Source organism: Mus caroli, chromosome 12, assembly GCF_900094665.2.
Source record: "Mus caroli chromosome 12, CAROLI_EIJ_v1.1, whole genome shotgun sequence".
NCBI lineage: Eukaryota > Metazoa > Chordata > Mammalia > Rodentia > Muridae > Mus > Mus caroli.
The window spans coordinates 70,597,650-70,624,406 of record NC_034581.1 but is presented as its reverse complement, the minus strand read 5'-3'; the positions used below and the strand labels follow the sequence as shown (position 1 = coordinate 70,624,406).

Below are 26,757 nucleotides of genomic sequence, written 5' to 3'. Positions count from 1 at the left end.
CATACTGCTAGAAATAGTCTTTAAAAATAGTCCCAACCCTAGGGCTTAAAAGACAGCTCTGTTGGTAAATTGTCTGTCACACAAGCAAGAATGAGGATCTGTGTTCAGATCCCCAGCTCCTATATAAGAGCTGAGCATGGTCTTGTTCATACGTGTAACCCTAGCCGGGGGATGGGGGTGTGGAGGCAAGAAGACAGGCGCATTGCAAGATCACATTGGCTAGCCATCTAGCCAATCCATGAACTTGGGGCTCAGTGAGAGACTTTGCCTCAAAATATAAAGTGGGGAATCTATCAAGGAAAGATACCTTATGTCTACCATGGGTACCTTCACCCCAGATCTTATGAAATGGCTCAGCCAAGATATGCACTACCCCCCTCCCCATCCCCCCACTGACTAAACATTAAGACACAGGGTGACCTGTGTTCACAGTTCCTGCTTCACACAACAGAAGGTGCCAAATCCTTTCCTGACTCTATGACCACTGAAGTCTAATTGGGAAGGCCCTCTTGGAGCCATGGTCCCTCTTGGCTGAAAATGTTAATTTCTGTCCATCTCCCATGTTCTCATGTAACTCCCTCCCTCTTAGAGGACAGTACATACGGATGGCTCTGACAAAAAAAAAAAAAAGAACTCAGTTGCCCTTCCTGTATTTCGGTTTTGTCAAGTCACTTTTTATATACAGTGTCTAAGAAACATAAGGAAGGAGGGTAATGACTATGGCCAACAAAGTGTATTCTTCATTTAATCTCTTGAGTGAGCAAAGAGGTATGTAACTAAAATTCCTTGTCATTGAGCCTGACTGGATTCTAGATAATTATAGCCCAGGGCCTATGTAATCTTACGTGAATGCACCTTGGATTTTCCAGCCCTTGTCAAGGTTATCTCAAGACACATATCCTGCAGCTGCTTTGCTTTAAGGATGTTGCTGATACTGAAGACTTTCTAAGTGGAGAAGACAGCGGTTCAAGGCTAAGACCTCTCTTCCTGTTGTGGTTATCAGACATCCTCAATGGATGCCATGGAGGTGGATGTGCGTGGATGGACCCTTGGTGGTCCTGCCACCGTCTCATCTGGATCTCAGCTTTCACAGGTACCCTGCTAAGGAGGCAGGAAGCAGGACTTGTGCATGGTCCTTCAGCATGGAGACTGAGGCTCAAGACTCATTCAAAAATCTCTGACTTGCTTCATTCCACTGCTCCTATGTTCTGTGTGGTCTTCCTATCAGGAGTACCATACCAGGGCACACGTCAGGAATGAAGGTCTCAGCTCCACCCATTCCCGTGGCTGGAGCAGCTCTAGACGTGGGACACCAGGGTAGGATACGATGCTTGCTGAAGCTTGAGAACCACTGTCTTCCAGTACACAGTGCCTGACATCAAGTCCTAGGTTTCAGAAAAATTTTCATATAGTGCCTTGGAAAGCCAGCACCTCACAGGAGCCAGATGTGTTCTTAAGATGCTCTGTACAGTGAGACAGACATACAGACAGACTCTAGCTCCTGTTGCAGCCCTGAGCAGAAGTTCCTGAGAGACCTCATTCCCCTTCTCTGAAGTGCAGTTTCCCTCTCTGAAAATGAAGGCTCAGACTGATCATGTAGTATTGTTTCTAAGAGCCAAAACAGCTGATGTGAAGAGCCTGGCTCTGCTGCCCTGCCCCCAGGAGCTTCGCTGTCTGAAATAATCAGATGAAATGTAGCTTTAAAAAACCTGTTGTGGGGGGAGGGAGGAAAGATGGGATGGAGGTTTCCTGGAGGGGGGGGGACTGGGAAAGGGGATAACATTTGAAATGTAAATAAAGAAAATATCTCTAATAAAAAAGAAAAAGAAAGAAAGAAACCAACCTGTTGCGGGAGCTGGAGAGATAGCTCAGCAGTTAAGAGCACTGACTGTTCTTCCAGAGGTCCTGAGTTCAATTCCCAGCAACCACATGGTGGCTCACAACCATCTCTAATGGGATCTGATGCCCTTACATACATAAAATAAATAAATTAAAAAGAAAAAAAAAAGAAGCCTGTTGTAATGTTGCAGTAATCATTTTGCAATTTGTTGAGAATAAACCCAGAGCAATAGTTTTTTTCTTTTGCTTTGCTTTGCTTTTTAAGCAGCAAATGAGACCTGGCTTTGTGGGTTTTAGAGTTCTGAACACCAGGCCAAGCCTTCAACTTTAACTTAGGCTTATGGTGAAGTTTTCACAGTTCTCCATTCATTGTGTGTTTCCGACTAGAAAGGTCTACGGTGGCAGGAGGATGGCAGCTGCCTGAGTGGAGATACTGGTTGCATTCTCAGCTGTCTCTATCAGTTGGGCAAGTATTTAACTTCAGCCCTCAGTTTTTCTTATGTACAAAATGGGATGATGGTATCAACCGTTCAGAATTACCTTAAAATTTAAGTGAGGGCTGGAGAGATGGCTCAGCAGGTAAAGGCGGTTCTTGCCAAATCTAATAACTTGAATTCTACCCCTGCGATCCACATTGATAGAAGGAGACTCCCACAGGTTGTCCTCGTACCTCCATACTTGTGATGTGGCACTCATTTCTCTCCCTCTCCCATAAGTAATTGTACTACAAAGGTGAAGCAACATCATACAAGGCATGAACTCAATAGGCAGCCAAGATATTTGCTGCTGTTGCCAATCACTATGTCCAAGAAGGCTGATGTACTTTTATCTCTACCAAGGAACTGGCCAGAGATGTGCAGTCAGTGAGAAGCCAGAAGCCTGCTGAGAAACCAGCAGCCTGCTGACATGTACGCAGTGATCGCATTGAAAAAATGCATGCTACCCCCTCTCTTACATGTGAGCCAGCGGGGCTTCTCAGCCCTTCCTGGGTGGTTTTTCTCCTGTTCCACATCATACCTGCTTTCTCATACCAAGGGTCTCTCCCACTGCCTGCAGTGGCCATCAGGAGTTCTGAACCTTCACTCAGGACCATCTGGGTGGCAGGCCTTTCCTTTTCTCCACCCTCTACTCTCAGAAGACAGACTCTCTCCATGTGCTTGGCTCTACTGCTGACAGACATGCACTCCCATTAACATAATTGGCTCCTCTCACTTCCTGTCTGCTGAGCTCGCCCCACCTGGCCGTTGCCTCTGCTGACGGAGTCAGGTTCACTTATGGCTTCCAGTGGTCAGTGAGGCAAAGGGCATGCCACGTCACTAACACCGGTCTATTCTTATCTCCAAATCTTAACAGTCTCTCCTCTAAACTCCAGATGACATTCGTGTTCGCACCTGAGCACACTGTCCTGTGAGACACGCGCTGGGCCACTGGCAGACAAGGCTGCATGAGTGGTCCCAAAGCAGACATCTCGGAAAACCAGGGTGCATTAGGAAAATGTGTGGTCTGGGGAGGAGGGTGCTGCCTTTGCTGAGAAGACTTGAAATCGAAAGCCATCTACAAACGTTAGCGTTGTTTGATGGCAGACAATCTTCCTAGCTCTCTTTCGGACAACATTGCACTGGAGAACAGAGCTTTGTGGTCACATCTGAGGATATGCTGACCAGTATTCAAAGTTGTATTCCCCAGTGAACCGGGGGGGTGGGGGGTGGGGGGGNGGGGGGGCATCAAGGACCTGGTTACACTGGGCCCGGCTGTTACTACACAGAGCGTAGTGCAGGAACAGGCAGGCGTAATTTCACGGGGGACACATTAATTCTAGCACGGGGTGAGTTTCCGAAGGAGAACTCCCCTTTAGGATCTCTTTCGAACTAAGTTTCCAACTCTTGTTTAAAACAACTCCAGCTGGGCACAGTGGCAAGTGCTTGTAGCTCTGGCTACTCGGGAGGCAGAGGAAATAAGATTGGTTCAAGGCCAGCCTGGGGAACTTAGCCAGACCCCACACTCAACAATAACAATAGCAGCAGCAGCAATCAAACAATAACTTGGTAGTAGAATACTTGCCTAGCATGTGAGGCTGAGTTTAATCCTTTGCATCACAAACAACACACACACACACACACACACACACACACTCACACACATACTCACATACGTACACACACACACACACACATATTCACACATGTACATGCACACACATAACACTCACACACACATACACACATACACACAGACACACACAAATATCATTTCCATTTATTGTTCAAATTAGAATTTCTCCTCATCTCCCCTCAACTGCAAATCTGTATGCTTATGACCTGCCAGGCTACCACACGGGAAGATGAGGTTCAGTTTCACCAGGTCTGTGAGGAGATCGCTAGGAGTAAATACACATTATCTTAGGCCAGTCCTTACCTTGATCCGATGACGTCAAAGAGATGCTGCCAGCGGTCATTGATCTTGCTGAGCTTCTCCTCCAGCTCAGCCGCCTTGGCCTTGCTGCTGGCCTTGATCAGCTGGTCGCCCATCTGCTTCAGCTGCAGCTTGTTTTCTGTGAATAAGCTGATTTCTTCCATACAGTCCTGACAGGTACCAAAGCACAGGGCCCGAGCCGTCACCACCAGGCCGGTCCCTCTCTAGCCCAGGGCACAGTTCTCTCTTAACACACCTTTTTGTTTGTTTTTATTTTATCAGACAGGGTCTCATGGTATAGTCTAGGCTGAAACTGAACTCCAGGCAATCCTCCTGCCTCAGGCACCCTGGTGATGGGATGGCTAGCACATACTACCATGTTGCTTACACTAGCTTATTTATGTATTTTATGTACCTTGGTGTTTTTCTTCAGTTTGTGTGAGGGTGTCAGATCCCCTAGGACAGGAGTTACAGACAGTTGTGAGCTGCCATGTGGATCCTAGGAATTCAAACTGGGTCCTTCGGAAGAAAAGCCAGGGCTTTTAACCACTGAGCCATCTTTCCAGACCTGTCTACATTAGTTTTAATTGGAAAACAAAAACCTTATACTTGTTGACAGTTCTTCAAGGGATGGCTGTACCAGCTGGGTGACTACGAAGTGTTTAACGCAGCAATGACTTCCTCTGACTATGTAGCCCAGGCCTGCAGCTCCTGAGCCTCCTGCCTCAGCCTCCTGAGTGCTGGTGTAGGCATGCGTTCCCATGCCAGGGTGTAGGTATGGTCTTTTTCTTTATCCTTGCAGTGCCAAGGATTGAACTCGGGGCTTCATGCATGGAAGGCAAGAACTCTACCACCTGGGCTATATCCCAGCCCCCTCAGGTTCTTTCTTAATGAACAACCCTTCAGTTGCACGTCACAGATGTGGAGCTGAGGCTAGACAGAGCTGACTGAGTCGGCCTGAGGTCAGTTTTCCCAGGGATTATGGAGAGGTGTTTTGGGTGACTGTACAATGATGCTCCACTGACCTCTTCCGTAAGCCTCACTGCTGCAGGCGTCCTCTTGACTTGGGTTCTAATAAACACTCACTAGACCCCATCACTGGCTAGTCTTCCCGACTGAAGGGAAGCAGCTCTCCTCAGCACTGTATCTACCTATGACAAGCTCATGCTTTCGATCTCTCCCATTTCCTCCTTTGAAAACTCAAAAACAGTCCCTTGAAAGATGTACACTGCCATTAGAAACACCAGGGACACGACAGGTCCTGGAGCCCTGTGGAAGCCTATAGCCCTCCTCCATTGCATGCACGGGGAACCCCGCCCCCACTCACTTTCTGTAGCTTTTCGATCATTTCCTCAATGCTGACATCTGCTGTCTGTAGAACTTTGTTTTCCATCTGGACCAGCCAAGCACACAGTTCTTTATTTTTCTCATTGAACACAATCCACGAATTGAGTCTGTCTTCAATCTCCTGCTTGCGGATAGCCACCTAGGTAATGACATGCACGGGGCAGCTGAGGATAGCAGGGAAGGAAAGTCCCTTGGCTCTCAACACCCGAGAGCACCCCCACTCTAGCGTCCCACCTCACACACCTTTCACACACACAGACACACACAAAGGCCATTCACTTTGTCAGTGTCTCTGAACCCTGTTCACATTAACAAGTTTTTTTTTCCACCCGTGATGACCACCATAAAAACTAACAAAAGGTAAAATGACGGTGCTCTGTGCTCTGTATTGATCTGATCGCCATGAAGCCCAAGGCAGAAAGGTTAAGGTGAGTACAGAGTCAATCATGGCTCTGCTTCGGCTTTTGTTTCCCTTGTTCTTTCATCTACTGATCCCTCCAGGAGAATTTCTCACTTTTGTGGCCTAAAGCTTTTCCCTTTCGGAACTCATCAAGTCTTTATATCCAGCAGGCAGTGTCCTGCTTACTTATTTTGAAGATTAACTTATTTAAATCCAGATCACAAAATTAAAAAAAAGAAGAAGAAAACAAAAAATCACCCAGCCATTCATTAGTAATGCAAATGAGCCAGAAACCTTAAAAGTAGTAAAAAGTTTTTTTTTTTTTTGAGAATTTAAACAAAACAAAATAAAACAAACAGAAACACCAAATCCCCAAACCATTCATTTAATTTATCTTGTCATTACACACTGTAGTTTTTGTCTGGAAACCATGAAAATGTCAGCAAACATTGGTCTGGAGCGAGCAGGCTGACCCCCAGATGCCCAGTGCTCTATTGTACTAACATCAGGCACGGGGCTTCCCGTCTCCTTAGAGGGCCACGGGTTAGCAATTAAACTTACATCTAGATAATTCAAACCAGCCTTTCTAAAAGTACATCTATTCTCAGTTTCTGAGAAGTCATTGAAATCTTAACCGGGGTAGTGTAATATGGGGTAGCTAAGAGTTCTTCAGTAGTTTTAGCACTGCATTTTATAGAAAGGGGAAGAGACGGCTGCACTCTCCTGAGATTTTTTTTTTTTTCCTCACCACTTACAAAAGAACTTCTGCTCTTCCCTGAGTGAGGTCAAGATACCAAATGCTCCAGTGTCCCGCCCAGCCAAATGCATTTAAAAGGCCCGAAATCTATCCCTAGAAAAACAAGCATTTTGCTCCCATTCCTCCAGAAATCTGTTTATTTTGGCTTTTAAAACTCCTGGCATGTGTGCCAGGATTGAGTCCACGGTGGGAACAATCGGGACCATCTGGGTGCGCTCTTTGAGTCCTAACTCTCTCAAGACTTCTCACAGATCCTGAGTGCTTTCATTTATAGAAAACAGGAATTAGAACAATTTAAAAGACACTTAGAGTACATTGTAACTACTAAGAACCAAGGTTCTGTAAAGTATACTATTTACTTCAAAGTGTAACTAAAAGTGTCTTTAGAACACAGGTATTCACAAATGTCAAAAATTCATTGATACAAAAAAATGAGATTAAGGCATTAACTTTTCCTGAGAATGTTATATCCTTAAAACAAGGGTCTTTAAGATTAATCCTTGAACCCTTTAATTCCACTTTGATATCCTGTCATAGTCTTGAACTGTGCAATAGGCTACACACAATTCCATTTTTATCCAGTACAAGTGATCTGCTAAGGTCATTAGGCTCTAATCACTCCAGAGTGTAAAAGGCTCTTAGAACTGAATATCCGAATGCAGCAGAAGCCTGGTTCTCAGATAACTGCCTCCATGCCTGTGGGCATCAAGGCTCTGGTGTGGCAGAAGAGAAATACACAGGGGGGTCAGAGAGATCTCTCCTAACACGAAGATTGGTACTTCCCTAAGCAAGCCATGGAGCAGAAGCTTCACAAGCATGGCCCTTGCTGCCATCCCAGCTTAAGGTGATCTTAAACAAAACAAAACCAACCAAACAGCCAAACGAACTCAGTGGAAGTGTGCAAAGTTACACAGTGAACTCTGTTAAAACAAAGAGGTCAATCTGTTAAAACCGGTTGCTGCCTCCTAAAGGACCCAGCAGAGAAGCACAGGGGTCCCAGACCCAAGGGCTCCTGCTTCAGCGAAGTCAGGATCCCTTCCTTTGCCCTTGGGACGCTTCAATCAACCCCCCCACAGCCCCGCAGGCGGCTGACTGACTTACTCTTAGGCAGAGGTCCTCCCATTGTCTGTGCAAAAGCTGGATCTGCTCCTTCAGAACCGTCACGTCCTCCGCTAGGATGTGCTGGCTCAAGTCGGCCTTCATAGTCCGAAGTTCTTTCAAGCTGTGCGTCCAGTTAGCCAGAGACTTCTCTACTTCCTGCATTTAAATGCGAGGAGAAAGGGGAAAATGCCTTCAACTCCAGCTGCTGTTGTTTCCAAACCTGTAGGCTAATCCTTTGATTAGACTCTGGGGGAGGGGAGCCTGGGAAGGGGAGGGACCTTCGGAATGAGAAACAGCCGCTCCCGCAGCCCTGCCTGGCTGCCTCCAGTCACCTTTCTCTCAAGGGGACAGTCTTTGCTCCCTTCCAGTTCCTTCCCTCAGGTAGCTGGAGTTTAATAAAGTGTTTCTGTTGGAAAACCATCCAGGACCTTTACCAGTCTTTGTTTGTTTGTTGGTTTTTCGAGACAGGGTTTCTCTGTGTAGCCCTGGCTGTCCTGGAACTCACTTTGTAGACCAGGCTGGCCTCGAACTCAGAAATCCTCTTGACTCTGCCTCCCAAGTGCTGTGCTGGGATTAAAGGTGTGCGCCACCACTGCCCGGCTGACCTTTACCATTCTTTAGAGGGCACAGCATACATAATGTAAGAAAAGCAAAATTTGCACACATTTCTGGATTAAGACCCAGAAACCATGTTAAGAAGTCATATAAAGTGTGATCTCTCACTTTCAAAATGCCTGGGTATGCCACTAGCACTGAGGCTGGCCATCATGAAATGACAACTTCTGTTTGGAAGGAGTTATTTTTTATTTTCTAAATAAATGACTATAGGGGAGGGGAAACTGCTTGCTATTAACTGACAGCGATTAAATTAGGGGACAGCTTCCTATATTTAACATTCATTCATTCATTCATGTGTAAGAGATCGAACCTAGGGCTTCACAATTGCTAGGCAGAGACTATACCACTAAACTACGTACTATCAGCTTCAATGAGGTTTTTTATTATTTATTTATTTATTTATTTATTTATTTATTGGTTTTTCAAGACAGGGTTTCTAGGGCCTCACATTAGCTAGGCAGAGACTATACCATCAGCTTCAATGAGTATTTATTTATTTATTTATTGGTTTCTCAAGACAGGGTTTCTCTGTATAGCCCTGGCTGTCAGGGCTGTCCTGGAACTCATTTTGTAGACCAGGCTGGCCTTGAACTCAGAAATCCGCCTGTCTCTGCCTCCCAAGTGCTGGGATTAAAGGTGTGTGCCACCACTGCCCGGCTTCAATGAGTTTTTAAAATGAAGTCCTTTTCCAATCCAATGAAAGGTAGCATTTAGTAAACGACAATCCTTTTCACTGCAGAGGGAAGTGAAGGGACCAGCCCAGACACCCCGAGTCTCTTAGGTTTTAGTTGTGTTTAGGGTTCTTTATGTATGGTTCATTTTCCAGGCCTTCTGATGAAATCTGAAAGAAGATTCTGTGTCATTTACTCCAGAGATCACTCCGAAGAGCGGCTACAGTAACGAGGCACTAATTCCCATTGATAGTTTTTCAGTGTTCTAAAAGCTAAAGTGGTGTGGTCTCTTACCTTGCTAAATTCTCTGTTTCTCATAAAATGGTCCAGAGGAAACTTTCAAAGTTTGCATAAAAATGGCCAGGCACAGTGATGCACACCTTTAATCTTTAATCCTTTAATCCCAAACAGTCAACCACAGAGCTATACCCCCAGCCTGGGACCTCTGCTTTAGTGTCTCACTGCTCCTCTCTTTTCTCCCTACAGTACACATACACACCCCACACACATGCATACAGTGTAGCTATGTGGTTAGCATGTATCTCCCCAACAGACTGTACTGACAGACTGGCAGGGACCGGAACAACACTGCTTCTGAAATACACCCTTCTCTTCTCAAGTTGCTCTGTGTCATGGTGTTTTATCATGGCACCTGCCATACGCCTGGTGCATACTGAATCATTAGATATGATGAATTATATGTTTGAATGAAAAGAAAGGAAAAGGAAAGCAGCTTCTCTAGTTTGTACCAATAACCTTTTTTGGTCGTTGTCTATCTGTTTGGTTTTGCAGTAGTGGGGACTGAACTCAGGGCTTCGTGCAAGTTAGGCAAATGACTTACTATGCAGTACTGAATGGCCTGGTACTCGCTATGTTGTTTAGGCTGGGTTCCAACTTACAGTTCAGCTTCCTAAGCTGGGATTAGAGGTTTTATACAACCACACAGGGCTAAGAGCTTTAAAATGTTCTTAAGTGTTAAGAGAAAGACAAACAAAGAAGTCAAATAATACGCAGGGAGGTGTAGTATGTGAGCTAATTACAGCCAATGATCACTTCTGTAGAAACATTCCAGGAACCACGCCTCGGATCTGGGAGTAAATCTCAGGGGTGGAGACTTGCCTAGCACACAACACACAAGGGGCTCTGGGTTCCTTCCCTTGGAAAACCCATCTATCCGCCCAACCAAAGAATGCTACAGCCTTTAAGTTAAAATGCCCCAGGTTTACTAGAAAATGATGGCAAAAGGAGAATAAGTCAGCCAGATATAGTTTCCTTTATCTTTAATCTGATAAATGGTCTGTATTGTAAAATCCCAGTTACCATCTATAGAGTGTGATATAAAACTTCAAGTTGTTTATATTTAGCAGCGCATCACCAGGCTCTAGCTGGATTCCCTACAGCAACAGGCAGCACACGCCTTGTCCTGTTCTTCTGCGCTACCATTTGAACTAAAGGGGATGGATAGATGCTGTGCAAGAGTGAGGGTCTAAGTTGGAGCCTCAACCCCCATGTGAAAAAGCCAGGCACGGTGGTGCATGCCTCCCAGCCCAGGGAGATGAAGACAGGAGGATCCCTGAGCCTGCTAGCCAGCAAGCCTAGTTAAATCAGTGAACTGCAGGTTCAGTGAGAGATCCTGTCTCAAGCAAAGCAAGTGGAGAGCAATGGAAGATGACACTGGACACTGACCTCTGCTCTCCATGTCAGGGCATGCACACATACATACATACACACACAGAAAGGGAACAAAAGATGAAGACATATGCACGTGCGTGTACATGGACAGAATATCTTATCCTGGGAAGAATATTCAACAAATTAGTCCCATCAATTCCTGTGGTAAGGAATGGAGAAAAAATTTAATATACATCTTATGAACATTCTAAATTTAGATCCATGTGACTATATTATTTGAAATTAACTTTAAAATTAGAACTGCTCCAATGAATTGATCTTTCAACAAGTCTCATGTCCACTGTAGCAATTTTCATAATAGTATATAGAGCAGTGGTTCTCAGCCTTCCTAATGCTGTTACCCTTTAGTACAATTCTTCGTGTTATGGTGACCCCCAACATAAAATTATTACTACTGTTACGAATTGTGATGTAAATTTCTGTGTTTTCCAATGGTCTTAGGCAACACCCGTGAAAGGCTCAGTCAACCCCCAAGAGCTCACGACCCACAGGTTTAGAAGCGCTGATACAGATAGAGTCTGTGTTAGTCAGGAATCTATAAAAGCTTTATATTTAGAGACATTACATGTCAGGCTGACCATACCTCATTCAAAATGCTTACAACGAGAAATGCTTCATACCTCCGAGTTTTGGGGATTTTTTTTTGAAATAGGAATGCTTAACTTGTGTGTTTCTGGTGAGAGTGTATATGTATATGTATTGTGTGTTTGTGTGTATGGCTGTGTGTGGTATATGGGTATATGGTATGTGTGTTGTGTGTGTATGTATGGTGTGTATGTGGCATGTGTCTATCATGTAGGTGTCTGTGTGCTGTTATTTCCACATGAAGTTGGCTATAATAGGATGTAGCTTTATGAGGAAAGGAAGGCTCGGCAGGTTGGGCAGATCACAGACTCTTCTGGGATCGTATCCATGGTCCTAGGTAGGCCTCCAGTTACTTGGGATCTGTTTTGGAATCTGGTTATTAGTCAGATGAATTTGTGGATCTCTGCCATGATTGTTTCCACTGATAAACGGGGCCGGGCTCATAAAAGCTGCAGACTCTGCTGGAAGCCATGGGGTATGACACTTGAAGAGACACTAGGTCCTTAAAGGTTTGGATTTCACAGTCAGCACAGGCTTCTAGACTTTATGGAAGGAAACTCCAGCATGTCAATGGAGAATAACACTGGATTCTCTCACTTTGTTATTGGCATCTTGATCTAAACTTGATGTAGCCCAGTCTGGCCTTGAACTCTGTATGCAGCTGACACTGGTTTTAATGCCCTATCTTTCTACCTTATCTCTCAAGACTGCGATGCCTGCTAATAGCAATTTGATATTGAAGCCAATGAAGAGGAGAAGAAAATCTGAGGAGCAAATCTTTTTTGGTTTTTCTTTCTTCTTCTTCTTCTTCTTTTTTTTTTTTTTNCTGTATAGCCCTGGCTGTCCTGGAACTCACTCTGTAGACCAGGCTGGCCTCGAACTCAGAAATCCACCTGCCTCTGCCTCCCAAGTGCTGGGATTAAAGACATGAGCCACTACTGGCTGCAAATCTTGTTTATATGTTAATTTGATACCTGGCATGGGTCTATTAAGCAGGCTCCAAGAAGCTACAGGGTTATCTACAGGAATAACATTTTAAAAAGGAGTTTCACTTAAAACATATGCAAACATCAATTCCAGAACAAATTAAGATGTGGATTTAAAAAAGCAGTACTTTTAAACACTAGACATCTAGGATATGTGGGAACATCTAGGAGAAGATATAAAAATGTATTCTATGAGTTACAGATAGAAACCCCCCTCCCCCCCCCCCCCAGACAGGGTCTCTGTGTAGCCCTGGCTGTCCTGGAACTCATTTTGTAGACCAGGCTGGCCTTGAACTCAGAAATCTGCCTGTCTTTGCCTCCAAGTGCTGGGATTAAAGGCGTGTGCCACCATCGCCCACAGATAGAAACTTTCTACAGAAAAAGAGGGCACAGTTGTATAGAAAAATACTCACATATTTGCCTATAATAAAGCCACACAAAATCACTGGGTAATGATGACAAATACTTGTCAATACCAGCTCTTGAGGTAGAGGCAGGAAGATCAAGAATGTGATAATACTAGCCTGGGTTACATAGCAAAACTTTGTCGCAAATATAGGTGTGCACCCATGCACACACACACATAAATCAAAACAAAACCATAAACCAAAACCCCAAACAAAACTTCTACAAATCTATTGTTCACCAGTGACATTAAAAAAAAAAAAAAAAAGAATGAAGAGAAAGGAAAGAAAAGAAGAATAAACTGTCTGACAGAAGATACTCATAAGGGGGCAGGAGAGATGGCTCAGTAGTTAAGAGCACTAACTGCTCTTCCAGAGGTCCTGAGTTCAATTCCTAGCAACCACATGGTGGCTCACAACCAACTGTAATGGAATTGATGCTCTCTTCTGGCACTTATTTTGATGCCCTCTTCTGGCACTCATAGACATAAAATAAAATAAAAATCTTAAAAAAGATATTCATAAAGATATTCATAAGTATGTACTTAAAAGAGACAACATATTAAGAATAAATAAGCAACTTGTTTAAGTGGAGGCCAAAAATCAGGGGAAATGTCAACAGGCAGTTCCCAAGAGGGCTGACTGATGGGACAAGAGACAAACTACAGACAGACACTACCTTTCACTCCAGATTAACAAAGGGTGAACAATATCTGACAATATCAATCACTGCAGAGGGATGTACCGACTGTATTCATATGGTGTCAGTCTTTGCCCTATACCTTGTTTGAGGCAGGCTGCAAGTCAGGTGTGGTGGCATATTCCTGTAATCCCAGCATTCCAACAGTGACATGGCAAGATGGGGTGCAGAGATAGGAGAACCCCTCAGAAGCTCATGGGCTAGCTAGCCTGGAGTACTTATCATGGGAGCAAGAGAAACCCTGCCTCAAACAAGGTGTAGGGCAAAGACTGACACCTGAGGCTGTCCTCAGACCTCCATACCTCCTCCCCCTCCCCCTCCCCACTTGATTAAAACAAAACAAAACAAAACAACAAAAAAAAAAACAACCCTCAGACTCCAGGTCTTACATTCAGAGAAGAAACAGAAAGAGAACATGAAGGAGAACTACCACAAGAGCCTACAATGTACCGCTTTGCCAAAGCCCTTTCTCATCTTTACACGAGGACTATATGGAGCATTGATTCTAACACCTTAAGAGACCAGAATGCTGTTAGAGGACAGGGAAAATCCTCCAGCTGATGAGAACACTTTTCTTGATCACAGAAAGCAGAGAGGCAGGCAAGCATTTGAAGTGCCCACAAGGCAGCTGTGTGATTGTCCTGGCCGCTGGCTCGGACGGACGTCAGTACCTTAATCTGCTCCTTTTCTTCATGGAGGGCCTCGTGAAGCTCAGGAAGGGGATCTTCGCTTTGTGCCTTCAGAGCTTGCAGCCTTTTTTTCAGCTTCTTGATTTTCTTTTTACACTGGTCCCAGGTCTGTTTGGAAAACAGTAGTAAAACTGGTGAGTGCATGGCTCTCTACAACAAACAACAGACTAGACCAGCTCATATACGGTTTCTTTTAAGCGTGTTTGGATAAGCCACACAGAAGGCAGTTCTTCATCTCATACAGACTGACCTGAAGGGGTACATGGGACATCAGTACATGTCAGTCACCGGTACGGGTTCGATTGGGGGTGACTCTCTTCCTGTTTCTGTCTCCATCTCTCTATTCTATGTCAGTTTTGTGTACATCTACATCTGAAGGGCTACTGTGAAGATTGACTTTCAGCATCTACACCTTAAGTGTGTGTCCCAGTGGCAGAGTCAGGCAAAGCTCACTGCCGTTCCCCTCCTTGGTAATCTTTTCTGTGCTGCTCTTTGGTTTCCCCCAATGCCTGGTTCCCTTCACACTGTAGCGCCTCCCCCTCCACCTGCAAAGAGTTTCTAAGCTTTTACCAAGTCACTGCAGTTGTTAAACCTGAAGACGCAGAGTAGGGGCCGCCACATTTTAAAATGTGAGTGTCGGGGCTTGGAGAATATCCGTTGGCTCACAGATGGGAAGTTAAAGACCTAGGTAAGAGACAAGCATCTCTCTTCCTTATGTAACCAAGCCAATAGGTGCCTGCATTTTCATGTTTGTGGTGTTCAGATCTGATTCACTATGAACATCTAGGGGAGGCTCTTTACAATGAAGGCCACCCCTCCTTCCCGCTGAGACTCCTGATGAAGGAGACAGTCCTCACTTGTCCAAACTGTTTCATTCATGGTGTATTTGAATGCATACCTCTTACTCAGGGTTAATTGGGGATCTAACTAACTTTTGCAGGAAGGGAAGCTCATTGGCTAAACACTCGGGGCCTATCTAGATACATTATTACCATGGAGAACTCTAGGTTTTTATGCTACAGTGACCAGTTGTCATGGTCCTTTTAGTGGGGTGTTGTGGTCATGTGTTCCAGGACAGGTAGTCTGGCTGGGAGCTGATTCTAATGCCTACCGTTCTCAACTATGAGATTTACTGAGGTTTTTTGAATCTGTTTCTACCTTGTCAGCTCTGTCTAGTGTCATGGTTCCACTTACCCCACAATACTCTGTCCATAGCACAGTGTTCCGACCAACTCACACAAATTTACTCTTGGTTTAGAAAACTTTCCCTGAGTGGTTTGGGTCTCTGCTTTTTGGTGCATACAACAGATTAGAGGAGTGTCAGAAATAAGCATAGAAATGAAACAAAACAAACATAGCTTAGTATTCTGACAAGTGAAACAAAAATAAAAACTCCATTTGAAAAACCAAGAGCAGGCTGGAAAGATGGCACAGCGGTTTAGAACACTGACTGCTCTTTCAGAGGTCCTGAGTTCAAGTCCCAGTAACCACATGATGGCTCACAACCATATGTAAGTGGGATCTGATGCCCTCTTCTAATGTGTCTGAAGACAGAGACAGTTGTCTCACATACAAAAAATAAATAATGATAATTAATAATAATAATAATAATAAAGAAGACCTAAGAGTATTATAGTGTTGGGTCGTAAGTTTAAAACAGTTCAGTCCTTGAGAACAACATGGACCAAATAAAACAAAAACAAAGCAGAGACTATCTCACTAATGACTCCAAACAGTTCAGTTCTTTCCCATATAGTGAGCAATTCCCCAAGGGACTGGCATCTGTGGGGAAGTGCGTTCTCTGATGAGAACCGAGACCCACAGCACAGTGAGCTTATTGTCATGTATTGTACCCCAGGCAGGGCATACATGCGATGCTAGTTTCCTGTACTGAACATCCAAGGAATTTCATGTTTCATCTTTCACAAACCTCTCCTTTAACATGTATTTATTTGCTTACTTATTTAGTACGTGTGGTTGTGTAGGTACACCATAGCACACAACAGAGGACATTCTGCAAGAGTTGGTTCTCTCTTTCTACCATGTGGGTTCCTGGGACTGAACTCAGGTTGCAGGCTCGGCAGCAAGTGCCTTTACCCACTGAGCCATCTCACTGACCCAAGGTAAGTATTTGAAGAGCACCTCAGGTGTTTATATTTGCAATACTCAGTTTTCCCATGCAGTTATTATTGTATTAATGGTGCTAACAGGCATGATCTCTATATTAGTAGGGACTAACTTTCATTAGAAAACTCAGAATATAGGATTTAAAAAAAAGAAAAACCACTCCTCCTGTCCCACAACCAAGAGCCACGTGTAGAATATGGCAGTGGCGCCCACGTACCTCTGCAGTGCTCTGGAGCCGGCTGATCACCTCTCCCAGGCTAAGCTCAGTGTCCTTCCAGCTTTCCTGAAGCCTGCTGGTTTGTCCTTCTACGAATTCTCTCGTTTCTGGGTTGGGTGTGTCCCGCAACTTCTCCCCGGCTTCCAAGGCCAGTTCGTACGTTGTTCGCCACCTCTGAAGATGGATCTCTTTGCTCTAAAGAGGAAAAAAAAAAAGGGTTTGGCTCTGATCCAATGAAAATGTGATTGTGGGTTTCTCCCAGGCCTTCTCTTGAATGGTAAATTCCACATAAATTAGACAAGCCTATACAGAATGTGTGTGTGCATGGACTCATGCACACACACATATTCATGTGGAAAGTTAATGTTTAATGCTAAGGGGGTCCTTACTTCCAGAGGAGGTGGTCATAGGATAACTTCCAAGGATCAGTAACAGAGAAGACTCTTAGGAGACTGGAAGCTTGGGGTGCTTGAGAGATGGCTCAGTGGTTAAGGCCACTGACTTCTCTTCCAGCAGACCTGAGTTCAATTCCCAGCACTCTCAGGACAGCTGTCTGTAATTCTAGTACCAGGGAAGAGGACACTCTTTTCTGGCCTCTAGGGGCAGCACACAGTGTGCGTTTATGTATATGTGTGTGTATACACACACACACACACACACACACACACATACATATATAATGTATACTACATATGAATGTTTATATATTATATATGTATGTTTACATATAAACTATATATTATATTTATATGCTCATAAAATAAAAATGTACAAGATAATAGGGATCTCAGAGCACTAAGAAAACAACAAGAGTCTCTGAACTGAAATAATTACATAGGTTATTATCAGAGTAACTCTTCTGAGTAGAACGAGCATATGATAGCAAAAAAATAAAAATAAAACAAATAAAAAGGTAATACCCTCCCAAGCATATAGTCAAACCCATGACACATGTTGATCAATACATGAAAGAACAAAGAAAACATCTGATCTGAGTAGGACACTGAAGGCTTAAGGCAGACTGAAACAAGCTATGTCCAACACAGAAATGAGGAGGGCTCTTAACTGACTCATGCTTCCAAAAGGAGCAGTGTGCCACTCAACACAGCTCCTCTCACAGGAGGCCCCGCCTCCTCTGCAATTCCCTGCTTGGTCCGTGGTACATGATTTAGCAAGATGCTCTGGACAAAACCCTAGCATCCTCTCGGACTCTTTTTTTTTTTTCTTTACGTCCCAAATCCTTGTGGGGTTGGTTCATTTCTTGCTCACCTTCAGGTCCCAGTTGAAATGCCACCAACCCAGAGACCACCCAAATCTAAAGAAGCTACTAGCTCTGCTGTTAACTATATATACAAAGTGATTACAATTTGGTATTTTCTTTAATTGATTAAGTTAAGTTAATTAGTCCTTTAGTTGATTTCCTAGATGCGTTGAGAAGAGCGGAGTCTAGTCCTTACACTGTGATGAGGACAGACACCAGGACAGAGAGGGTGCTCAGTCAATAACGGATGGCTGGGTAAGTGAGAGAGGCCAGCCCAGCATTTCAGGCAGTGATATGGCAACTGCCTGCATTTCTGGTGGAGAGCGACCCCTCTAATAAAGAGGGAACACATTCAATAACTTGCTCTGAGCCCATGCCCATTAAGCCACTTTCCTTTCATTTTTCATATGTTGATTTACTTATAGAACGCATGTCGGGGTGGGGTGCATCTGCTACACGGTGTTTATCTGGAGGTCAGAAGAAAACTTGTCGGGGCTAGCTCTTTTCTTCTATCATGTGAGTCCCAGGGATTGAACTCAGGTCTTCAGGTTTGGCAACAATCGCCTTTACTCTCTGAGCCCTCTTGCCAGTCCCTAAACCCTTCTGATGCACATTTGGTTGTCTGAATTTGCTCTCGAAGAGCAAGCAGCCCTCCCATCTGTCACTACATCTGTGGATACCTTACTTATACATTAGCCCGTGCCCTCGGAGATTGAATGGTGTGATCCTATCACTACCGACCTCCCCTGTTCTACCCACCCACTGGCCCAGCATGCTTCTTTCACACCCTAGAGAGAGCATCTCTATTTCTCAGTAAGACAACGTTTCACACTGCACGAGACTAGCGAGCAGGCTATGGGTGGTCATACCTCGCTGGCCTCCCATTTGCATAGAACACACTCGGGTCATGACAGAAAGCACTAAATCCTAGGGCGCTGGGGAGAGGTCTCAGAGACTGAAAGTATTCTCTGCTCTTTCAGAAGACCAGAATTCAGTTCCTAGCACCCGCACATCAGGTGGCTCGCCACAACCCCAGCTCCAGGGAGGATCTAACATCTCTGGCCTTTTTGGGGTACCTGCGCTCACATGCACATGTCCATACATGTAATTAAAAACAATAAAACTAAATTTAAATAAAACGTTAGTGGAGCAAATATCTTGCAATAAAGCCCCCTCGCCCTCTGTGCCTCTCAGGGACAACCCGTGCACACATACCTTCAGCTCGTGGACCAGGCGCCTGCTTTGGCAGAGGCTGAAACAGTCCTGTTCCTTCACTGCAGATAGTAATTGGCTGGTGTCAGCGAGGAACCGCAGCAAGTCCTCCACAGAGGTGGTAAAGAACCCCCACTGTGTCACCAGCCTGCCAATGTCACACTTCCTCTGCCGAACACCCCGGGCGGCCCTCTGCCATTGGTCTGACAGCTTGGAGAATTCCGAGACAAATTCTGGTCTAGGGGAAAACCATGGCAAGAGATTCATAACACAAACATGTACAAAAAGGCACTGGCCAGGGCTGATGGACGTTTGCACGCACAACATACACAAAACAAACAACTTCATGAGACCCGAGCCTGAAACAGTGAGGGGTACAGAGCTGGGGGTGCATGGTTTAGAAGGCACGCACACACATCCTGGCATTGGGCCAGCATTCCCAGGGAGCATGCCTGGGAAGCATTCCTTTAAAAGAGCTGAGCTGTCTTAACATACGTGATGCCAGGTCTTCCTGGAAATCTAGAAACTGGAAATGGGGGAAAAAACCATACGTGGGCAGGTGCTTTGTAGTGTTATAAATTATTGGACCGAGCATCTTATATAACTGGCACAACCAAGAGTAAGCTTTATTTTATCTGCCCGACTAATTCTTTACGGATGGATAATGCTGAACACCGGAGAAATAGGGCCTTTAATTGGGTAAGTCATATTTATCATAACAAACAATCAAAATAGCTTATTATCCTGAGATGGACCTGCATGTATCACTCGGGGACTATGAAGACATAGCCTTCATATTTCTCAGCTATGAACTGAGGGCAGGGAGAGGGAAAATGGTACCAACCGGGATACTCAGAAACATTTGGACAACTGGACCACCTCTGGATTCTGGCCATGTCAACATGAGTGATTCAGTTGTGCTCAGGGATAGCCTGACTGCTGCTACCCACGGACTCCATTGGGGATGCCCAGGGAGACATTTCTCCTCTTGTGACTATGACACTGCTTCATGCATGTGATAAGAGTACCCTTACATCATATTTCAAATAACAAAACCTCATGCAGGAGAAAGCCGAGAGAAAAAGATAATAATAAGAATCACTCAAAACTTAGTTAATACACTTGGGGTGGGGGTGGCTCTTTTGAGAATCCACTTACAACAGGAAAAGGCATCATTAGCATACTTATGACCATAAGGCACCACCCTGTCCTAAGGTAGAAGCAGAAGGCTGGAACCCTGTGAGGCTGCGGGGCACGGATGTCGGCAAGGTTTACGCATTGGCAGGAACAAATTAGAAGGAACAGAGCCTAGTATGCACCCTAAGATCTGTAGTTCACAACAACCTATGATGACTCTTAGGAAGAGCTCAAAGGCTCCACACAAAGGCATAGATAAGAGACAACTACCCTGAGTGGTTAGAATTCATTTCAGCATTGTATCAATGGGGTAAAATGCTCCACCGACCACACCCCGTGAACATGCACAAAGGCTCTCGCATCCGAAGGCCTGTCCCACCAAGTGCTTTCGCTCCAGCACCCCTCTCAGCTTACCTCTTTTCTATTTCTGCTGTGTCCAGGAGTTGTAAGGACTGGGCCACATACGCATCAGCGACTGCCTGGTTTATAGAGACCTCAGCTTCTAATATCTGTTTATGAACCAAAATATAAATTATCAGCTGATAGATTTCACTGTCTGGGATTGGGAACTTACGCTCCTAGTAAGGCTCTCAGAGGGTCTGTGAAATGAGTAGTTCCCAAGTTATCGGGAGCCAACTGCAAACACATCCGACCATCATATTAGTATCACCTAGGAACATAATAGTAGGAAAACGACAGATCTAGCAACAGTAGCTATTCCTAAATGCCTGTGACCACTGATGACAGTTAAGGAAGACAGGCACTCCTTGTGTTCCATTTGGATGTCTTTTTCCTGTGCCCTGCCTCGGGGGACGTGGCTGAGGAGCGGCAGAGCACAGGGTTACCTCGTAGGTTTTCTGTTGCTCCAGGAGAGCGGGGAGGCTGTGGGCAACTTCCACTGAAAGTGATTCTTGGATCTTCTCCAGAACTTGGATCCATCTTTCACAGTAATGAAGGAACTTTTCATTCAACCCATTTCCCTGAAGTTCACTATAAAGATTTGAAAACAAACAACACTGAGACTTGTAATAATGATAATTCTACTTTCCCTGAAGCGGCAGTAGAGAAAGGATGCCCTGACCTGTAGTGGTCCAGCGCTGTGGCCGTGGCCCGGATCCACTGCCTGTTCAAGCTTTGTAATGTTTTTATTGTTACATCACTGAGGGGAAGCCTGAGGCTCTCTTCATTCAAACGTTCAATGTCAGGTGACTGGGCTGTCAGGGCCAGCACGTGGTTCTGTGAGGGGAAAAAAGTACAGATAAAATGTCTACGTGATGAACTGGCCTCCTTACATTAAAGATGAGTAGAAATAGGGCCCAGATAGGTAGTACAACTTGCATAGAGTCAAACAGCTAGTTAAGAGTTGGAATTGGGTCTGAACCTAGATTTCTCAGTGGTGCTCCTATTTGAGAAGACCAGCCTGTACATATGGAATGATGGCCCTCTGAACTGCCAACTTTGACAGGATTAGCATCACCTAGGAGACACATCTTCAGGAATGTCTGTGAGGGTGTCTTCAGAGATTTAACTAAGGAGGGAAGACCCATCTTCAATGTGGGTGGTACCATATAGGCTCGATAGGCTATATAGGTACTCCCTATAGGCTGGGAGGCATAGACTGAATAGAGAGAAGCAAGCCAGCTGAGTGCAAAAGTTGCCTCTCTGCTTCTTGACTGTGCTACAAGGTGTCAAGCTGCATCACCCTTCCGTTCCTATTGCCCTTCCTGCCATGATGGACTGAAGACCCTAAAACCACAAACCAAAATAGCCCTTTCTTTTTAAAACCTTTATTATTATTATTGTGTGTGTGCATGCAGGATGTGGAGGTCAGAGGACACCTTAATAGGACTCTCCTCCTTCCATCTTTACATGGGTTCTAGGAGCAGAGCCATCTTGCTGGTCTCCAAATCCTTTTTCAAGTTGCCTTTGCCAGAAACTTTGTCATAGCCACGAGAAAAGTAACCACACAAGAGCAGCACCAAAGCAGCACCGAGAAACAGGAAGGGACGCCAAACTTTGTCTTTATGCAAGACCAAAAATGCATTGTGGTCTTTTTAAAGACCACATCTGGGCCTTCAAGTCCTATATAGTATATAATCAGTCACCAACATGACCTTCAACAGGCTATCCAGCATACCTATACATCACGTGACAATCTCTTCCTCAGTATGAGCCTAGCTAAGTGGGGTGCCTAAACCAGACTTAACCCAGCTTACCCATATTTTCCTCATGTATGAAATCCCCCAGGACAGCCCCTAGGTCAACGACAGGTCAACAGTATGTTAAATGAATGTCTTCCACAATACCCTGAATCTTCCCAACTCTGCTGTCATATTCTAGGGCAAGGTCAACAAACATTTTCTGCAGACCGTTAGCCCATCAGTGTTTTAGCTTTGTGGGCCACCTCATCTGGAAAGCAACCGTCCAGCTCTGTCCCCTAAGCTAGAATCTCTCGTGGGTAATGTGTAAGTGGAAGGTTTGGGCTTAAATAACATTTTGTTTATAAAACTGAGTGGTGGTCGGGGATCTGAATAACACGCTATCATTTGCTCCTCGTGGGGGTCTTTTTTTTTTATTACGTATTTTCCTCAATTACATTTCCAATGCTATCCCAAAAGTCCCCCATACCCACCCCCCACTTCCCTACCCACCCATTCCCATTCTTTTGGCCCTGGCATTCCCCTGTATTGGGGCATATAAAGTTTGCAAGTCCAATGGGCCTCTCTTTCCAGTGATGGCCGACTAGGCCATCTTTCGATACATATGCAGCTAGAGACAAGAGCTCCGGGGTACTGGTTAGTTTACTCGTGGGGGTCTTAAGTAGTGGTCTTTGGGAGTTTACCAGATCCAGAGTTCTTCAGTTGCTTCATTTTATGTTAATTATACAAAATTTACTAAGGTAATTAAAAAGAAAAAGTGCCCAATTTTAATTGAATATTTTCTATTTGATCTTCAAACTAACTGATTAATCACGACAGAGAATTCTTTGACTATTTGGGTGCACTCAAGTTAGTTCAAAGTGATTTCAAGATAAAAACATCTATGGACAGTACATGTATATTAATAACATAGGTATATTAATAACTTATTAGTAAGATAGAGTCCCACAATGTTCTGCGGTTTGAGACCTTAGGAAGATAGAACAGGGATAAAAGGGAAGTGAATGACGGAACTCATAGGGAAGTAGTGTGTGGGCAGATTCATGCAGCAGTAATCAGCCTATTTTTAGCCCCATGGAAAATCTAAGCCCTTAGGAAAGACACATATTGCCAATACCAGGAACAAGTCAGGAACGTCTTCTTTCTCTTCATGGTAAAGTTTATTCAGATTTTCTTCCTCGTGCACAATAAGGTCTTTTGAATATGCCAGCCGGTCTGCGAAATCCTTAAACTGTGCCAGAACAATCTATAAAGAGACATTTTCATTAGAAAAATTTCATGACTGCCTAAGACAGAAGTAAGCATATTATGGGCTGCTGAAAGCTCAAGTTATTTTCTGCTCAACATCGCCTCAGGGGTCTCTGTAGAGACCCTGGAATCTCATCCTGTGCCTTGGGGTCTTGTAGACCAGTTCCACACAGAGACGGGAGTACTCTGTTCTCTTAGTTCGCACACTACAGCTTGGGAGATGAATGAAGACTCCAACGACAGCTGTGTTTCCAGCAGCCATACCTGTGTCTCAATTACTTTACTCTAAATCCAGATAACTGAGATTATGAACAGGGTACTAAGCATGCTCCTTGTTAAATTAACATGTTTGATTAAGAACAGATGGTAGCCTAAGAGCGGGCCCTTCCTTGCTCATTTGATTAAGCCAGACTCTGTTTGGGGTGACTTCCCTAGCGTGTTGTTCAAACAGTAAAACTGCTTCACAGGATGCAAAAGACTGAGGGTGGCCTGGGCTGTCCACAGTTGCCACTGGACGGAAGAGCAAGACAAACCTCAAATTCATTTGATTTTGCCAGCAGCATCCTTTCTAAATACGCAGCTGTCTGGAGGGAGTGCCGCTGTCCAGAATGGAGCCCAGGGGTGCTGCGCTCCTCAGGCTGTGGCAGCTGATCCGAGAGGGTAGAATTTTCCAGGAAGGCCTCTTTGGTCTTCCGCAGTTCACTCCGCAGCCCCTGGGGAAGGAGAAAGGAGAGCAAAGTGCTGACTTCTCCCCACCAGCCACCAACCCCTGCCACTGGGCTTCTGTAAACAGTTTTTGTTGTTGCTGTTACTGTTTATTTCAAATGGCTAAGAAAATTTAAGGTTTCTTAAAATGATTTATCTATCCTACCAGTGCCACTTGGAGATTTGGCGGTTTAGCACTGAACCTGTCATTGCCCAACAGAATCTTGGCTTCTCTCATGCTTTGTGTTTCTAATTGTCTAACATCTGAGGGACGGACGGGCTCTCAAATTATGTCAAGAATCACTATAGGCTGTCCCTCGCCCCTGACCTTCTGCTATAAATGGATTCATGTAGAGTCCACAGCATCTCACTGGGCAAGCAGACCTCAGGGCACTCTAATTAAATCTGTCATTCACTTTTGAGCTGACTTAGAGTGCTAAAAGATATAAAACACATCTTGTTACTACTACGAAGTTTCATACTACGAAGTATTCGAGTTCTGGCTATTTCCTCCCAGTATTGGAAAAACACCATAGCTGAAACTGTCCTGTTAATAAATTGTCTAAAATCGCTGAATTCCCAGGAAAGCTGTACTCACGTGGCACCGAGGCCAGGATTCCTAGTTTTGAGATATTTGAGGGTATGTGTGGCTATGAGCAGGTGTGTTTGAACCATACACTTTATTTACTTATATTTTGGATCGGAGTCTCTTCACTGGCCTAGGCTTACTGATTTGGTTAGGTGACCAGCCAGTGAGCCCTGCTGTCTCCACGTCCACAGCACTGGGATTTCAATGGCCACGCTTAGCTTTTGACCTGGGTGCTGAGGCCTGAATCAGGTCCTCGTTCTTGCATAACAAGTACTTTGTTCACTGAGCCATCTCCCCAGTCCCCATCACCACCACTATATCACCATCATCACCATCACCAGCATCACCACCAGCACCACCACCATCTTCATCCTCACCATCAAGACTTGTTTTTGCTTCAAATTATGTATGTTGTGCTGGCTAGCATTCTGACGACTTGACACATACTAGATTCATTTGAGTAAACCTCAACTGAGAAAAGTGTCCCCAGGACACTGGTCTGTGGGTAAGTCTAAAGACCATCTTGATTAATGCCGGATCGGAGTGTGTGTGCCCAGCTCACTGCAGGTGGTGCCACCCCTTGGCTAGTCCTGAGTTAACAAGCCACCAAGAGCAAGCCAGTGAGCCATGCTCCTGCCTCGGGACTTGCCCTGCTTTGACTTCCTTTGATGATGGACTGTGAGCTCCTAACACTGGTGCTGAGGAACGAAGCAGGACCTCTAGGGAAGTAGTGCTTGTTCATAACTGCCGAGCCATCTCTCTAGCCCCGCCCCACCCAGGATTACTTTTAAAGCAAGAGATTCTTACATGATGAACAGTAACTCCAACTCTAAGGGATCAGGCACTTTCTGGCCTCTGTGAGCACCCCCACACACATGTGCATACATACACGGACATATGTACATGTCTTAGTTAAGGTTTCTATGACTGTGATAAAGCCCCGTGACCAAGCGAGGCAATCGTGTGGCTTCTACTTCAGATTCTGTAGGAGGGTTTTGCTGATTTTAATGGCCACAACAGACCTGTAAACTTCGAAAGAGGTGGTAGCACACATCTGCCACCTCGTTCTTCAAGCCCACGTGTCCCATCTGCCCTGTGCCCTGTCTGGTTATTTCTGTGTCCCTCCCTGGTCCCGGCTGTTTTGCAGACTGCGGACGGACATGGCTTAGTTTACTCCTTGGGCAGGGCCCTGCACCTACCTTTATGTCCTTCAGGGCCCGTGGCAGGATATCTGCCAGGTTGTCTCCAGACAGATTGGTGTTGGCAAGCTGTTGGAACTTCGCTTCCTGCTGCTGCAGCCAGGCTGCCGCTTCTGCATGAGCATTGTGAGGAGCCTTCCAGAGCTGTAGCTGCCCTCGGGCCTCCTGCAACTGGTCTGCGAGGTCTTGGTTTACTTGGGTCCACCTGGCAGTGTGACAACAGATCCCTTATTCCACCCTGTCCTTGAGCAAAATTATACACACAAGCCACCAGGAAGTTAAAAGTACAGAGATCTATTTTGATTTTTTTTTTTCTGAGACAGAGACTCATTACGTAACTCTGTCCTGGAACTCAGTATGTAGACCAGGTTGGCCGCAAATTCACAAGAGATCCTCTTGCCTCTGCCTCACAAGTGCTGGGATTAAAGGCTTGCACCACCACACCTGGCTTTTAAATAGGCCTTATTTATATTGTTCTTGTATCGAATAAATTTACTGTGCAAATATATAAAAAAAATTATTTATTTTCAAGTTAAAATAAATGAAAAAATTCTATTTATAGAATTTTTGCTTTTTATTTACTCTTTTAAAACAAACAAACAAACAAAACCTTTTCCATGCTAAAAAAACAAACAAAAAAAAGCCAGGTGTGGTGGCGCACACCTTTAATCCCAGCACTCGGGAGGCAGAGGCAGAGGCAGA

The 26,757-nt window shown here is 44.8% G+C and overlaps 1 protein-coding gene across 1 annotated transcript in view; it reads right to left on the bottom strand.

The window, feature by feature from the left end:
- The window catches only part of LOC110306548 (nesprin-2), a 209,014-nt gene that overhangs the window by 34,557 nt on the left and 147,700 nt on the right, over nucleotides 1-26,757 (bottom strand). The window contains exons 75-86 of the mRNA XM_029484925.1: nucleotides 26,056-26,260; nucleotides 24,096-24,275; nucleotides 23,432-23,560; nucleotides 21,237-21,391; nucleotides 21,001-21,145; nucleotides 20,570-20,664; nucleotides 19,022-19,256; nucleotides 16,546-16,740; nucleotides 14,184-14,309; nucleotides 7,857-8,012; nucleotides 5,579-5,737; nucleotides 4,255-4,421 (exon numbers count right to left, since the gene is read on the bottom strand). Of these exons, the coding sequence (XP_029340785.1) occupies nucleotides 4,255-4,421; nucleotides 5,579-5,737; nucleotides 7,857-8,012; nucleotides 14,184-14,309; nucleotides 16,546-16,740; nucleotides 19,022-19,256; nucleotides 20,570-20,664; nucleotides 21,001-21,145; nucleotides 21,237-21,391; nucleotides 23,432-23,560; nucleotides 24,096-24,275; nucleotides 26,056-26,260 (1,947 nt within the window). The remainder of the gene's footprint in view (nucleotides 1-4,254; nucleotides 4,422-5,578; nucleotides 5,738-7,856; nucleotides 8,013-14,183; nucleotides 14,310-16,545; nucleotides 16,741-19,021; nucleotides 19,257-20,569; nucleotides 20,665-21,000; nucleotides 21,146-21,236; nucleotides 21,392-23,431; nucleotides 23,561-24,095; nucleotides 24,276-26,055; nucleotides 26,261-26,757) is intronic.